At 46.4% G+C, this 17,035-nt stretch overlaps 1 protein-coding gene across 4 annotated transcripts in view; it reads right to left on the bottom strand.

Annotated features, from left to right (window-relative positions):
- sh3kbp1 (SH3-domain kinase binding protein 1) overlaps window positions 1–17,035 on the bottom strand; it is a 413,248-nt gene that overhangs the window by 287,678 nt on the left and 108,535 nt on the right. For all 4 annotated transcript variants that reach the window (XR_005461315.1, XM_038802548.1, XM_038802549.1 and 1 more), the window contains one exon: window positions 3,821–3,944. Coding sequence is in view for 3 of the 4 variants with exons in the window: in XM_038802548.1 (XP_038658476.1) it covers window positions 3,821–3,944 (124 nt within the window). In the remaining variant the exon portion in view is untranslated. The remainder of the gene's footprint in view (window positions 1–3,820; window positions 3,945–17,035) is intronic.

Here is a 17,035-nt window from a genome sequence, read left to right as displayed (position 1 = left end):
ACAATAAACAAATCCAATATAAATACAAATCCAATCCAGCCTTGTATGCCTTGGGATCACAAGTGCACATCTAAATACGTATTTTAAAAAAAATTTAGAGTACCCAATTCATTTTTTCCAATTGAGGGGCAATTTAGCGTGGCCAATCCATCTATCCTTCACATCTTTAGGTTGCGGGGGTGAAACCCACGGAAACAGGGGGAGAATGTAAAACTCCACATGGACAGTGACCCAGAGCTGGGATCGCACCTGGAACCTCGGCGCCATGAGGCAGCAATGCTAACCACTGCGCCACCGTGCAGCCCCTTCTAAATACTTCTTAATTGTTATGAGGGTCTCTGCCTCCAACACCCTTTCAGGCAGCGAGTTTGAAACTCCCATCACCCTCTGGGTAAAAACGTTTTTCCTCACATCCCCTCTAAACCTCCTGCCCCTTATCTCCTGTGGTCAGAGAGGAATTAAAAACTATTGCCAGAGCCCCTATTTCCTCCCTTGTCTCACTCAACATCCTGGGATGCATTTCATCAGGCTCTGGATATTTGTCTACTTTTAAGCCTCCAGAAGTACGTCCTTTCTGTCTATGTTAATATTTTAAATTTTATTACAGTCCTTATTCCTGATTTCTATACCCATACTGTTCCTCTCACGTGTGAACACTGACACAAAGTATTCATTTAGAACCCTATCTACATCCTCTGACTCAATACACAAATTACCATTGTGATCCTTAATGATCACAATCCTATTCTTTCGCTGGCTACCTTTTACCCTTAAATGTACTTGTAAAGCAACTTAGCATTTTCCTTTATTTTATTTGCCAGCATCCCTTCATGTCCCCTTTTTTGGTCTTCGAATTTCCTTTTTAAATTCCCTCTTGTACACGCTATACATCTCTGAGGCTTCTCTGCTTTGAGCCCTCAATATTTGCCATAAGTCTCCCTTTTTCTCCTTATCCAAAGCTGTTTATCCCTTGCTGGATCACTGAATTTGTTGATCACACTCTTTTTCTTCATAAAAACATGCTGGCCCTATACTCTCCCTATTTCCTTCTTGAATGTGTCCCACTGTTCTGCAACAGATTTACCCAAGTGTCTGCTCTCAGTCCACTCATATCTCATCGTATTAAAAACAGGCCTTCCCCTCCCCCACAGTTTAGAATTTTGATCTCTGGCCCATCTTGTCCATTTCCATAACATTCTTGAATCTAACGGAGTTATGATCACTGTCTTCAAAATGCTCCCCTACTGACACTTCAAGCTCTTTCCCAGCTTTGTTACAGAAAATTAAGTCCAGGACTGCCTCCACTCTTGTTGGTCCTTCTATGTACTGGCTTAAAAAGTTCTCCTGGGGAGGAAGACTTGGGGTTTGAAATAGGGTGGGGACTCTGAAGCGAAGCACTGCACAGGATCAACTCCACCTCCACGTGCGCAAGGCTAAGCCTAATGCAGCTAAAAGTGGAACACAGAGCCCACTAAACCAGAACCCAAATGAGCAGGTTCTTTCCGGAGGTGGAGGACGGATGCGAACGGTGCCAAGGAGGCTCGGCCAACCACGCTCACATGTTCTGGTCTTGCCCCAGACTTGCTAGGTACTGGACATCCTTCTTTGAGGCAATGCCCAAAGTGGTGGGGATGAGGGTGGAGCCATGCCTGAGAGTGGCAGTCTTCAGGGTATCAGAACAGCCATATCTCTTCATTGGGGAGGTGGGCGACACCTTTGCCCCTTGCCTTTGCCTCGCTAATCACCCGCCGGAGAATCCGGTTTGGCAGACGGTCAGTAGCACCATTTAAAGCTGCAGACTGGCTGTCTGATCTGTCAGAATTTCTCCAAATGGAGGAAATTAAATTCGCCATCCGAGGATCGGAAGGAGGTTTCCACAAGCCATTCACTCAGTTGTTCCAAGACTTGTTTTTAGCCAACAACTAGGGAAAGCCAAAGATCAGGAAGGGGTAGCCGCAACACAGTAAGGAAGGGGGGGGGGGGGGGGGGGGGGGGGGGGGGGGGGGGGGGGTAATCGGGGAACAAGGAACTCAGCCAAGTCCAACAAAGGGACCTGAACAAAAAAGAAGAAAAGCGAAGGGAAAACCAGTGGGGAGCATAACGCAGGGGACTATAATTACCACAGCAAACACTGCAAGGAAGGAATGAAAGAAAAGGGAAGGGGAAACGATGATGTATTTATGCAAATAATCAAAACCAATCATCGTGTAAATAGTAAATAGTTCTAGTTTTACTTCTTATATATTCTGCTGTTTAACTTCTTCCACTGTTTGTTCAGATTGAAATTTGCTTTGTTTTGTACACCAAGAACTCAATAAAAAACACTTTAAAAAAAAAAAAAGTTCTCCTGGAAGCATTTTAAGAATTCCACTCCCTCCCAACCCTTCACATTATAGCTACTCAGATAATATTGGGGCAGTTGAAATCCCCGACTTTCACTACCCTGTTACTTTTACATTTCTCTGAAATTTGCCTACATATGTGATCTCCTATTTCTCTCGGACTGTTAGGGGGCCTATAGAACACTCCCAGCAATGTGATTGCTCCTTTTTGGTTTTTAAGTTCTGTCCATATTACTTGAGTTGAGGAGCCTTCAATGATGTTGTCCCTCCTTACTGCTGTAATTGCTTCCTTGATCAAATTGTGATCCCCCCCCCCTCTTTTACCTCCTTCCCTACCTTGCCTGAAGATCCTGTATCCTGGAATATTGAGCTGTCCCTCTCTCAATCACGTCTCAGTGATAGCAATATCATACCTCCATGTTTTAATTTGTGCCTTCAATAGCTGGTAGTTTGTGGGCATGTCATAACTTGCAAACATTTTATTTTTTATCAACTTTGTAGGGTGATTGTAAGGTTTTTTTTCTTAAGGTGGTTATGATTCAAGGGTATGGTACGTGATAGGCAAGCCTATAACGTTGTGGAGTGTTAGCCAGCATAAGCTTGCAGCAATCATAAGAAAATAAGCTTGGGCAGCCACTCCAGAGGCGCAATGGGTAACGATCATTGTCCAAGACCTTTCAGCCAACTCACCGAAGGGTTGGAATTTCTATAGAAACCCCCCGGTTGTATGGCTCACATGTAATGGAAAGGGTGAATATCATATGAATCACAATTATATTGAAGCATCTCAGCGTGCAACATGATCTGTGCAGACAATTTCATTACACTTTTTCGAATGACAATTTTGAAATGTCTGTTATATCCTTTTGAAGCACCTCAAATGATCCATGTAGAAAACCTCTTTCAAGAAATTAAAGTATCATATAGTCCAACAGATTATTTCACACTTTAATGCTATGTTGTTTGATTTCAATATATTTAAATATCATCTGTACTTAATTTGGAAACAATAGAGACATGACACCACTAAGTGTAATTGTTACCGCTGCAGCTACATCTGTGCACTAACTCCATGGAACAAAAACGGATGACGTGAATGACTCACAGGATTAGGATATAATCCTAAAAATAAAACAGAATTACTGAAATTTATTTAACCAGGGAAGCAAGACTTTATCTTTCAGATGCTGATCTTTCCATTCTGCATTTCTAATATGTTCTGGTTTTATTTTAGATTTCCAATGTTCACATTTTTCTCTTATTCGTGGATGAGAAAAGGTTTTGAATTAAATGAGACAGACTAATGGACATGTTGCTATTCTCAATGCCAACACGGTTCAGAGTGTCCTGCAGCAACTATTGATGTTAAAACACTTTGTAGGATTGAGTCTTTGTTTATTAAACTTATAGTATTTTTTTTTCTTTAATATAATTCCCTAGTCACGGTGGGATGTAGTTGTGCTTAATCACAGATTTACCTTTTCTAGGATTTTTAAGAGTCGTATCGCTTGAAGATAGCAGGCTGCCATTGGAGAAGTCATCTCCAAGCATCTCTGTAGGTTTTACTGGTTGGCTTTCTTTCTTTGCATCCTTCTTTATTTCCTAGAATGAACAAAGAACGTAATTTATTTACATTTGAAAATATCTGTAACAATAATAATTTGAGTACTCCTCTTAACAAACACTCCTGAAGCAATTAACCTGTATGATACGCTTTTACTCACAGGGAATTGGCTGAAGAAATTAGTCAATTTGTTTCCTAGCTGCAGATTCCGCACCGAGTGAACACACATGGAACAGTAGGTCAGATGCAACAATAGTGGTTTATTCTCTATTGATAATAACTCTCTACTCGGTAAACGTCTCCCTCCTCGACTTGCACCCAGGTCGGGGTTATTATATTATGAGGGCTGCCCTCGTTAAAGGGGAAGCCCCGCCCCGTTACCAGGTGTAGTAATCCACGGGAGGCAGGAGTTCTGTCACCACACCAATATTTATTTACAATAACGATATTACAGGAGCAGCTACAAACAGTGCTGCTAACAGTCCAGTCAACTTAAGACTGCTCACAAAGCCTAAACAGGTGATTATATGGGCCCCCTCAATGAGCTATCATTGAGGGAGCTCATACTCCAATTGGCCAACCAATAAAGTCAATTGGAGTTCATTACACCTCTCCCCCCCAAGGTCCAAGGAATTCCTGCCAGCTGGCATTCCTCTGAGCTTCTTCCTGCTCCTCATGTCTGGGTCTGTCACCTCTGTGTCGCCCGCCGGGTCGTTCTCCGAAGTGGGCGGGGTGTACCTTATAGGTGCCCGTCTTTTCCTTGACGACCTCCTTGGAAGTTGTTCTTCCTCCTCCTTGGGGAGAAGTGTCGCGGCGGCCTCGTCGAACGTGTCCTTCTCCGACTCTGACGACTGGATGACGGGGTCTGGAGAAATTGCTCGGGGCTGGGGTGTGGGTATCCTTTCCGTCTGGGCTATCCCAGCTTGAGGCGGTCCTGCTTCGCCTACCTCCAGGTGTGGTTCCACTGCCCTTATTTGGTCTAGGTGTTGCTTCAGCACCTTACCTCCTATCGAAACCTCATAGGATATGGGCCCTGTTTGGGACTCTACCGTGCCTTTGACCCACGTTGGTCCATTCCCATAATTCTTGACCCAAACCGGTGCCCCCACCTGGAAATATCTCTGCTACCGACTATTATCATGCCCCCTGCATTGGGCCTCCTGTTGTTTCTCCACTTTCCCCGTTAAATTTTGGGAAAGGAGACTCAGCCTCGTTCGCAGCCGCCTTCCCATTAAGAGTTCAGCTGGCGGTATGCCCGTTGTGGAATGCGGTGTGGTCCTGTAATCAAACAGCCAGCGAGAGAGCTTCGTGTCCATTGACGCTGCCGGCTGCTTCTTGAGTCCCGCTTTAAGTGTCTGGACCGCTCTCTCTGCCAGGCCGTTGGTCGCTGGATGGTAAGGGGCCGTTTTGATGTGACGGACTCCATTTCCCTTCAGGAATTTTCCAAATTCCCCACTTGTGAATGCCGTTCCGTTGTCCGACACCAATACGTCCGGAAGTCCATGTGTTGCAAACGAGGCCCTGAGCTTTTCAACTGTCGATGCTGTGCTTGCCGCGTTTACCCGGTGGACGTCCAACCATTTGGAGTGGGCGTCCACTATCACCAAAAACATTGAGCCCATGAAAGGGCCGGCGTGGTCAATATGCAGGCGGGTACACGGTCTGCCTGGCCATTCCCACGGGTGCAATGGCGCCGCTGGTGGCACTCTTTGCCCCTGTTGGCACTCCTGGCACCGACGTACCAGGGATGCTATGTCTGTGTCCAAACCTGGCCATCAAACGTAGCTTTGAGCTAGCATCCTCATTTTAGACACCCTTGGGTGTCCGTGATGTAACTCAGTTAAGATTGCCTGACGGCCCTGAGCTGGGACTATTACCCGGGCTCCCCATAATAGGATACCGTCTTTTACGGTTATTTGGTCCCTTCTGCTCCAGTATGGGTGCATCTGGGGTTCCACTGGTCTTTCCAGTTCCCCTGTTAGCAGTAAATGCTTCACCTTGGCTAAAACTGGGTCTTTTTGCGTCCACAACCGAATATGTTGTGCGTCTACTGGTAGGGTGTCCAAACAATTTAGAGTCATTACGGTCTCCTCTACTTTTGGTATTTGCGGCGGAGTGTCCAGTAGGGAAAGTTTGCTCAAAGCATCTACATTTGCTACTCGCGTTCCCGGTTTATGCTTCAGAATATATCTATAAGTCGCCAGTAGCAACGCCCAGCGTTGGATTCTAGCTGATGCAATCTGGGGTATTGACTTGTCTTCTTTTAATAACCCTAATAACGGCTTATGGTCCGTCACTATGGTGAATTTCCGCCCGTACAGATACTGGTGAAATTTTTTTTACTGCGAATATCACCGCCAGTCCTTCCTTCTCGATTTGGGCGTACTTCCTCTCAGCCATCGCCACGGTTTTCGAAGCATAGGCTATTGGCCGTTCTTCCCCATTCCTTCCTCTATGGGCCAAGACGGCTCCTATTCCATAGGGGGATGCATCACAAGTGACCACCAACTCCTTCCTTGGGTCATAATGCTCTAGGACATTTCCGGATGACAGCTGTTCCTTAATGTCCCTAAATGCTTGGTTTTGGCGGGCGGACCATTTCCATTCTTGCCCCTTTTTTTAGTAGCTGGTGGAGGGGTTCTAGGATGGACGCCCTATTTTCAATAAATTTTCCATAATAGGTTACCAACCCTAGAAATGATCGTAACTCCTGGACCGTGGTGGGAGCTGGGGCTTCTTTTATTGCCCTTACTATGTCTTCTAATGGGTGTAAGCCTGACTCGTCTACTTTATATCCCAGGTACGTCACTTGTGGGGCCAGAAAAACACATTTTTCCCTTTTTAGCCGTACGCCTGCCTTTGCGAAACGCCTGAGCACTTCCTCCAGGTTCCTTAAGTGTTCCCGGTTTGTCCTACCCGTGATTAAGACATCGTCCAAATAAATCGCCACCTGCGGTAGTCCCTGCAGAATATTTTCCATCGTACGCTGGAATATAGCGCAGGCTGATGACACTCCAAAAGATAGCCTAGTATAATGAATAAGGCCCTTCAGGGTGTTGATTGTAGCGAACCTCTGGGAGTCCTTGTCCAGTTTTAACTGCAGGCAGGCGTGGCTCATGTCCAGTTTCGTGAACAAAAGCCCACCTGCCAATTTGGCATATAGGGCGTCTATTTTCGGGATTGGGTATTTGTCCAGCAGTGCATATTTGTTTACCGTCTGTTTGAAATCTCCACAGAGACGTATCGAGCCGTCTGGCTTCAAAATTGGTACCACCGGCGCTGCCCATTCTGAGAACTGTACTGGTCTGATAATGCCGTCGCGCCGTAACCGTTCTATTTCGTCATCTACTTTCTTCCTTAATGCAAAAGGTGCCGGCCTGGCCTTACAAAATTTCGGAAGGGCTTCTGGGTCCACGCGCAAAGTTGCTTTGGCACCTATGATTTCCTGGAAGACCTCAGGGTATTTTTGGAGTACTCCACTCAACTGCCCGCTTCCACTCTGGAAAATTTTCATCCAATCTAATTTTAGGTCTTTCAGCCAGTTTCGTCCAACTAACTCGGTCCAGAGCCCTCTACTATCATCAACGGTAATCTGAGCAATTGTCTTTCATATTCCACGGGTACATGAGTCGTGGCTATAACTTCCAGGGGTTCTCCCGTGTAGGTTTTAAGTTTCGTCGATGTTTTTGTTAGGGTTAGTGGCTGGAGTCCATCTTTAATTTTTCTAAATGCTGCCACTCCCATTACTGATACGGCCGCACCCGTGTCTATTTCCATTATTGTCGGCCGCCCGTTCACCCATGGGGTAATCTTAATGGGTTCTGCTTTCTTCGTTACAATATTATATAATTGTTCCCCTTCGGAGGAGGATGGGGCGTCTAGGTTGTGTACTTCCCTGCGTCCCCACCTGCTATTCCTCTTTTTGCCACCTCCTACTAGGGTTTCTGTCGCTGTTACCCCACTCTGTCTGGTGCCAGAAACTGTCCTTCTCTGTTGGGGGAGCCTCAGCCGGTACTTCCCTCTGTCTCCAGTTAGTCCTGGCAGACTTGGGGGCAGTTCTGGGGTTTTCCTTTTTCCCTCTATCCCTCAGGCTTTTCCTGAGAGCGGCTATCTGGTAGCAGGACCCGTTGTGGTAGTCCCTCTCACAGGTATCTACCTCCATTGGCGTGCCCTGTAGTTCCTGCACCCCACTTGCTGCCTTTTCTAGGGACAGTGCGAGCTGTAACGCCTGCCTGCAGTCTAGCTCCATTTCCGCCAACAGGCGTTTCTGTATTGTGAGGTCGTTTATACCACACACTAACCGGTCCCGAAGCATTTAATTTAGCGTCGGGCCGAACTCACATTTTTCCGGCACCCTTCTCAGGCGGGTCAAGAAATTTGTGACCGACTCCCTGTCTTCCTGCTTCGCTGTGTAGAATCTGTACCTACGCAAAATGAGGGGTGGTTTTGGGTCATAGTGCTCTTTCACCAATTCCGTTACTTCTTGGAAAGTTTTCGTGTCCGGCGCATCGGGATAAGTCAGACTACGTATAATGGCGAAAGCTGAGGGTCCGCACGCCGACAGCAGGATAAGCCATCTCCTTTCGTCCGTCAGTATATCATTTGCCTGGAAATAGTAACACATTCTCTCCACATACTGGGACCAGTCCTCAATAGGCGGGTCGAATGCCTCGAACCTCCCAAAAAACGGCATTTTTAAAATGGCAAGGCTTACCCTCCGAGTGCGGCAGCTGGTCTCCGCAAAATTCTTAGTTTACCGTAGTAATCCATGGGAGGCAGAAGTTCCGTCAATGAGCTATCATTGAGGGAGCTCATACTCCAATTGGCCAACCAATAAAGCCAATTGGAGTTCATTACACCAGGGAAGTTTGTATTCAGGGTAGGTCACAGGGCACAGAATGATCCACACCCTGTGACCTCTGTGGGGGTGGGAACACCAGCTTACAACAAGTTCACCCCAATTTGAAAAACAATGTATTTGCTACTTCCAAACACCTGGAGTACAGGCTGCTCATAAAAATTGAATAGAACAAGTCTGAAAATATTATTCAAATTTCTCAACTTCATAATAACAATTCCACTTTAAATTGACTCCCTTAAGCCTGTCCGCCACCTACAAGGCGCAAGTCAGGAGTATGTTGGAAAACTCTCCACTTTTCTATCTGAAACAACTCCAACAACACTCAAGAAGCTCAACATTCAGGACAGAGCAGCCTGCTTGATCACTACCTCATCACTACCTTAAATATTGACTTCTTCCACCATTGGTACACATTGGCAGTAGTGTGTGCCATCTACCAGATGTACTGCAGCAACCTACCAAGACTCTTTCAACAGTATTTTCCAGACCTGCCACCAGAACGGCCTAGAAGAACAGGAGCAGAAGATGCATGGGAACAGTACCAAATGGAATTCCCACACACCTGACTTAGAGCTATAATCGCAGTTTCCTTCATTGATACTGGGTCAAAATCCTGAAACTCCCTCATTAACAGCACTGAGAGTGTATCTACATCTCATTAACTGCAGAGGTTCAAGAAGGTGGCTCTGACCACCCTCTCATGAATAGTTTGAGATTTTATTATATACCTGGGAGATTCTAATTTTCTTTTAAATGATTTTCAACCTCCAATGACAAGTACAGTCCATCACCACAGGCTCGAGAGGTGATCATGAGCTGAGTGTGCAAATTCAAATTATCATGGCATTTGCTGTAAATGAACAGCGCCATTGCAAGTAAACATTGCTGCATATGGTTTCCTACTTGTGTCATATAAACTCCTCCCCAACCACACCCCCTCCCTCCACCCCCCACAAGATCTGCACCTTTATGCTGATTACTTTTGATCTGAAGTTAAGCTACCAACTTAAAAACAGTTTATAAAATACACATGTTGCTGGAATGGATGGGTATGATCATGGTATTGATAATCAAGATAATCCTATCAAGTAAACAATTTCCTGTATCTTCCCTTCATTGTAGAAATATATCAAAGCTTCAAAAAAATACAGGCGATGGTTCATAAATACCATAGTGCTATTTGTCAGGATTGATTTGCCAAGGTTTTGTGCACTGCAGTTACACGGAGCATTTATTTAACTTGAGAATTCTTCATGTACATTAGGAGCTCCACAGAAGAGCAGTAATCAGAAAGCACCTGTAGACTACCCAGAGCTTATTTCTCCACAAGTCAATAACACTGCAAGATGCACCAATCCTTCAGTTAGAATACCTACTTTTTAGTTACTATTTTCATGTGTTATTGCACCATTAGAAATAAATAGTTGTCAAGACTTACTAAATTATTCCATAATCTATGAATCGGTTTGTGTCAGTTGTTATGGGCCAGGGTTTAGAGAATCCCAAAGTGTATCATGGAGTTCACCTGACACACAATTTTTCATAGATTGTAGAATGGGGATCACATAGCCCACTCTACAAGTGTGGTACTTCAGACAGGGAAAAGTTATTTTTTTAAAACAAAACCATGTTTATTCTGTGAACAAAGTTAACCTTTCGAAAACAAACAGTGAACATCTTAGCAACCAGTAAATCAAATATATCCCCCAAAGAATAGGTAACCTGCTCATGTTACCAGGTAACCTGTATGCTGTCCTTTTACACCCAAAAGACTTAACAAACCTTCAAACGGGAGTACATTAGGGTTTACATTCAATACTGAGACCTTTTACAATTCTGGGTTCACCAAATGATCCATAGATAGTCTTTGGATGACAGAGATCAACATTACATCTCTTTGTTTAAACTTCAGATGCAGCTCACTGAAAAACAGACACACCCAAGCTTTTTCTCAAACTGAAACTAAAAAGCAGAAGTAGAGCTCAGCTCCACCCACACTCTGACATCATTCCAGTAACATGAGCAGCTCCATTTCTTAAAGGTACATTTCTTAAACACCCATTTCTTAAAGGTACTCTCACATGACACAGTGAATAAAATGATGGGACCATTTGTTGACTCAAACAAAACCAGAAACCAAAAACCAGCCTATTAAAATGTAGAATCAGCGACATCGTTTTGTTACTCAAAACTAATGCATTATCAATTCTATATTGGTTTTGCTTAATTGTAAGGAGATAGTAGGCATTAAAATAAGCCCTTATTAATAGGCACAGACGAGACTTCAGGCGGCGACCATGGAGTGAACGGTCGCAGATTTAGCAGCTCCCGCTTTTAGTAGTCTTTTAACAGCTTTTAAGCTGGATTTCCGTGGGAATTTTTCAACACAAGTGGATAAAAGTGAGAGGAGAAGGCAGCGACCCCTAGTTTATGGAGCTGCGCAAAAGAAACAATCATAAAAGAAGAAATCAAACGTTTGTTGGAAGTGAAACTCAGAGTTTGGTGGATTCAATGACAGAGAAGCAAAGTTCAACCACGCCAGCTCAATGGACGATGGATTAGTGGGTTAAATACTTGCATGAGACGTTTGCCCAGCATCATAAGGAGCATGCGGAGGACCTGACCCGGGCGGTAGCCTCAATTAAGGACGTTGTTGACCGGATGGAGGAGAAAGTGACGACCCAGGGACAAGTGATCCAAAAGTTGCAGGAGCTGGCGGCAGAACAAGAGGAGTAGTCCACTGCGATGGCAATGGAAATTAATAGCTTACAGGATCAGCAGAAACGGCTGTTGGAGAAGGTGGAGGACCTGGAGAATCGTTAGCGCAGGCAGAATATCCGGATCATCAATCTGCCCAAGGGAAAGGAGGGATCAGATGCCGTGCGTATGTGGGGAAGATGCTGGAGAAGATGCCTGGGGAAGATGCGTTCGACAGACTGTTAGAGGTGGACAGGGCTCACAGGGTGCTCATGCGTAAGCCCCAGGGTCGTGAGTCACTGAGGGCAATGGTGGTGAGGCTGCGTTGGTTCCTGGACAAGCAACGCATTATGAGGTGGGCCAGGCAGACGAAACGGTTCATGTGGGAAGAGGCTGAGGTCCAGGTGTATCAAGACTTGGGAGCAGAACCCGCAAAGAGGAGGGCGAGTTTTAATAAGGTTAAGGCTGCTCTGTATGCGAAGGGAATAAAATTTGGACTGCTCTACCCGGTCCGTCTTTGGGTGACCTACAAGGACCGGGAACTATATTTTGGCTCGCCGGAAGAAGTGGCGGTGTTCATGAAGGACAATAATCTGGTAGAGGCACAATGACTTTAAAAGCTAGACGGTAGTGGTCTGAGTTAAAAGTGATGTGTTGCTTTATATTTAACAAATCTCAGCCTTTCACTGTAACTTAAGTTGTGGTGATCGGGAAAAGAAGGATCTCTCGGATTGATTTGATTTTGATCCGTTGTTGTATGTACCGAGGTACAGTAAAAAAGTTTTAAAGTTGCCATGTTCTGGGAGGGGTGGGGAAAGAAAAGATGTTTGAATTTTTGCATGCAAAAACTTTTTTTTCTTAACCCGTTTGATTTTTCTTCCAATGTTTTTGGCTGTTTGAAGATGATGGGACTGATGAGATGTTGTAAAGGGAGATTTACATTTACATCCCGGACATTGGGAGATTGTTTGTTTGCTTTCTGTGTTCGTCGCTATTGCTTTGAGAACTTATGTTAAGGCCCGGGAGGGGCATGGGCTAAGGGCTGGCATAGGAAAGGTCATGGCTGATTGACAGGGGAGTGGGGCAAGAGGCCCCCGACCAGACTGGTTACGTGGAATGTTTGTGGACTGAATAGGCCGGTCAAAAGAACCCGTGTGTTCACACACTCGAGACAGCTAAAAACAGACGTGGCCATATTACAGGAGACACGTTTGAAGCTGGGAGACCAAGTTAGACTGAAGAAGGGATGGGTCGGACAGGTATTCCATTCGGGACTGAACTTTAAAACAAGGCAGCGGCCATCCTGATTAACAAAAGGGTGGCATTTGAGGTGGGGAAGATAGAGGCAGACCCGGGAGGCAGATTTATTATGGTTAGCAGGAAACTGCAGGGAATGGCAGTGGTGTTGGTATGCCCCAAACTGGGATGATGTCATGTTTGTCAGGAAGGTGCTGGGAAAGATCCCAGACCTTGACTTGCACCGGTTGGTTATGGGGGGTGACTTCAACATGGTCCTAGATCCGAGAACGGACCGGTCGAGTTCTAGGTCAAGGAAAGTATCAGCAATGGCGAAATAACTGCAGGGGTTCATGGAGCGCATGGGAGGGGTTGATCTGTGGAGATTCAAGAGGCCAAGGAGCAGGGAATATTCATTCTACTCTCATGTGCACAAGGTATATTCCAGGATAGCTTTCTTTGTACTGGATAAACACTGTGAGCGGGGGAGGAGGACACTGAGCACTCAGCAAGTGTGGTGTCAGACCACGCGCCAAATTAGATAGACCGCAGGTAAGCACAGGAAAGTCCCAGCGCCCGCTGTGGAGATTAAATGTAGGACTGTTAGTGGACGACGAAACCTGTGAGCAAGTGAGGGAGGCCATTCGGGGGTATGTAAAGAACAACGACATGGGAAGAGACCGTGGCTGGGGTGGTGCAGGAGGCATTGAAGGCAGTTATTAGAGGGGACTGTATTTTGATTCAGGCCCATAGGGAGAAGACCAAACAGGCGGAGCTGGACAGGTTTGTAGAAGAAATCTTACAGGTGGACAGGAGATATGCAGAGTCTACAAATGAGGAGCTCCTGAATTTGGGCTCCTTTCCACACGTAAGGGACAGCTGAGGAGGGTAAAAGGGACAGCATATGAATATGGGGAGAAAGCTAACAGGATGCTGGCACATCAGCTGAGGAAGGCAAGAGAAATAGCGAAAATAAAGGATATTAGGGGGAACGTAGTGATGGAACCGGGAGCGGTTGATGACGTGTTCCGTGAATTCTATAGTCGACGATAAGAGGGTATGAATCAATTCCTGGAGAGGCTAGAGTTCCTGAAGGTAGGTGAGAAGCTGGTGGAAATCCTGGGGAGCCCATTTAGGCTCGGGGAGGTGATAGACGGATTGGGGGCGATGCAATCAGGTAAGGCTCCGGGACCCAGTGGAATTTTATAAAAAGTTTTCTGTGCTACTGGAGCCACTTCTGGTTAAGGCTTTTAACGGGTCCAAGGAGCTGGGACTGCTTCCCCCAATGCTATCACAAGCATTAACCTCTCTCATCCTGAAGCGAGACAAGGACCCAGAGAGCTGTGGATCGTATCGGCCAATTTCCCTTTTGAACGTAGATGTTAAATTGCTGGCAAAGACCTTGGCCACACGTATAGAGGACTGTGTCCCGGAGGTAATCAGGGAGGATCAGACGGGATTTGTGAAGGGCAGGGACCTGATGTCCAATATTAGACGGCTTCTTAATGTTATAATGATACCAGCGGAGGGACGCAATGTTGAGGTGGCAATAGCCATGGACGCGGAGAAGGCTTTTGACCAGGTGGAATGGAATTATCATAGAATTTACAGTGCAGAAGGAGGCCATTCGGCCTGCACCGGCTCTTGGAAAGAGCACCCTACTACGGTCAACCTATCCCCATAACCCAGTAACCCCACCCAACACTAAGGGCAATTTTGGTCACTAATGACAATTTATCATGGCCAATCTACCTAACCTGCACATCTTTGGACTGTGGGAGGAAACCGGAGCACCCGGAGGAAACCACGCACACACGGGGAGGATGTGCAGACTCCGCACAGATAGTGACCCAAGCCGGAATCGAACCTGGGACCCTGGAGCTGTGAAGCAATGGTGCTATCCACAATGCTACCGTGCTGCCCACAAATACCTATGGGATATTTTAGGTAGGTTTGGGTTCGGGCAGGGATTTGTGGATTGGGTCCGGCTGTTATATCAGGCTCCGGTGGCAAATGTAAGAACCACCCGAGTCCGGTCAGAATACTTTTGTCTCTGTAGGTGGACAAGGCAGGGATGCCCACTCTCCCCATTACTGTTTGCCCTGGCCATAGAGCTCTTAGCAATGGCCCTTAGATCATCGAATGCCTGGTGGGGGATCATGAGGGGGGTGGTGGGGGGGTTGTGTGTGCAGCACAGGGTCTCTCTCTATGTGGACGACTTGCTGCTCTATGTCACAAACCCAGTGGGGGGATGGCCGAAATCATGGAGGTACAAGGAGAATTTTGGTGATTTTCAGGCTACAAGTTAAAATATAGGAAAGAGCAAGATGTTTGTGATCCAGGCACGGGGGCAGGAACGGAGACTGAAGGAGTTACCTTTTAAAGTGGCTGAGAGCAGTTTTAGATATCTGGGGATTCAAGTGGCTAAGGATTGGGGGCAGCTTCAGAAGTTAAATCTGGGCAAAGCGGTCGATCAAATGAAAAGAGATTTTCGCAGATGGGACATGCTGCCACTGACGCTGGCGGGGAGGGTCCAGACGGTGAAGATGGTGGTCCTTCCAAGACTGCTCTTCTTTTTTCAATGTCTTCCGATTTTTGACCCAAAGGCTTTTTTCAGGAAAATGAACACGGCAATAATCGGGTTTTGTGTGGGCGGGTAAAACCCCGAGATTAAGAAGGCGCTCCTGGAACGGGGTCGCAGAGAGGGGGGCTTGGCCCTCCCTAACTTTAACTATTACTGGACGGCCAACATATCAATGGTCAGGAAGTGATTAGTGGGGGAGGGGTTGGTTTGGGAGCGAGTGGAAGCGGCATCCTGCAAGGATACGAGTTTGGAGGCTTTACTAAAGTCACCGATTTGTGACAACCACCAGTGTGCCCCCGGGGGGGACTGGACGGGGGCTTTAAGAGATGGCAGCAGGCAGGGATTGAGAGATCTGGGGACCTATTCATCCAGGAGGGCTTTCTGACCTTGAAGGCACGAGAGGAGGAGTTTGAGTTGTCGTGTGTGAACAGGTTTCGGTACCTTCAGGTGCAGAACTTTGTACGGAGGCTGGTTCCAAGCTTTCCTCACCTCCCCGAGGGACTACACGACAAAGTGATGTCAAAAACAGGGGTTGGAGAGGGGAGGGTTTCGGAGATATACAAGGAGTTGATGGAGAGGGAAGGGGCCCCTATCAGAGAGGTGAAGAGAAAGTGGGAAGTGGAGCTGGGAGGAGAGCTGGAAATTGAACTGTGGGAAAAAGCCTTGAAGAGAGTTAATTCATCCTCGTCGTGTGCCAGACTGAGCTTGATCCAGTTCAAGGTGGTCCACAGGGCCCACATGATGGCGGCCCGGATGAGCAGGTTCTTTGAGGAGATGGAGGACAGATGTGGGCGGTGTGGGGGTAGCCTGGCGAACCGTGTACATATGTTTTGGGCATTGAGGGGATTCTGGCAGGGATTTGCGGACGTGATGTCAGAAGTCCTGGATGGGAGGGTAACCCAGAGTCCAGAACTGGTAATATTTGGGGTATCGGAAGATCCGGGGGCCAATGAGGGAGAGAGGCCGATATCATGGCCTTCCCCTCCCTGGTGGCCCGGTGACAGATTTTGCTGGGATGGAGGGACTCGGAGCCTCCAAAGTCAGGAGTGTGGGTCAGTGATATGGTAGGGTTTATCAGTCTTGAAAAAATCAAGTTTGCCGAAAGAGGATCAATTCAGGGTAAGTTGTTTTCTGTTTTTTGTTCTTTAAGGTGCTTTGAGTGTGTCGGCCCACGCGGTTGTTTAAGAAATGTTAATGTGTTAAACTGTGAAAATTACAAATGCCTCAATAAAATATTTTCTAAAAAAAAATTGTTGTTTCGGAGGCATATATGCATTTAGCATAGTGGGCTAAACAGTTGGCTTGTAATGTAGATCAAGGCCAGCAGCGCGGGTTCAATTCCCGTACCGGCCTCCCCAAACAGGTGCCGGAATGTGGCAACTAGGGACTTTTCACAGTAACTTCATTGAGGCCTACTTGTGACAGTAAGTGATTATTATCATTATTATTATTATTATGTCTAACTCTAAACAACGTCAGAAAATTTTTGGTTCCAGTTTTATTCTTCACCAACTGGCTTTCGGGAACAGAGTATCATTTTTCATTGAATTTACAGTGCAGAAGGAGGCCTACCTGAGCCTATCCCCGTAACCCAGGAACCCCACGTAACTTTTTGGACACTACAGAGAAATGTAGTTTGACCAATCCACCTAACCCGCACATTTTTGGACTGTGGGAGGAAACCGGAGCACACGGCGGAGACCCACGCAGACACTAGGGGAACATGCAGACTCAGCACAGACAGTGACCCA

This window comes from Scyliorhinus canicula, chromosome 7, assembly GCF_902713615.1.
Source record: "Scyliorhinus canicula chromosome 7, sScyCan1.1, whole genome shotgun sequence".
Classification (NCBI taxonomy): domain Eukaryota; kingdom Metazoa; phylum Chordata; class Chondrichthyes; order Carcharhiniformes; family Scyliorhinidae; genus Scyliorhinus; species Scyliorhinus canicula.
Note: the sequence above shows the minus strand (reverse complement) of the source record. Positions and strands in the feature narration are given on the sequence as shown.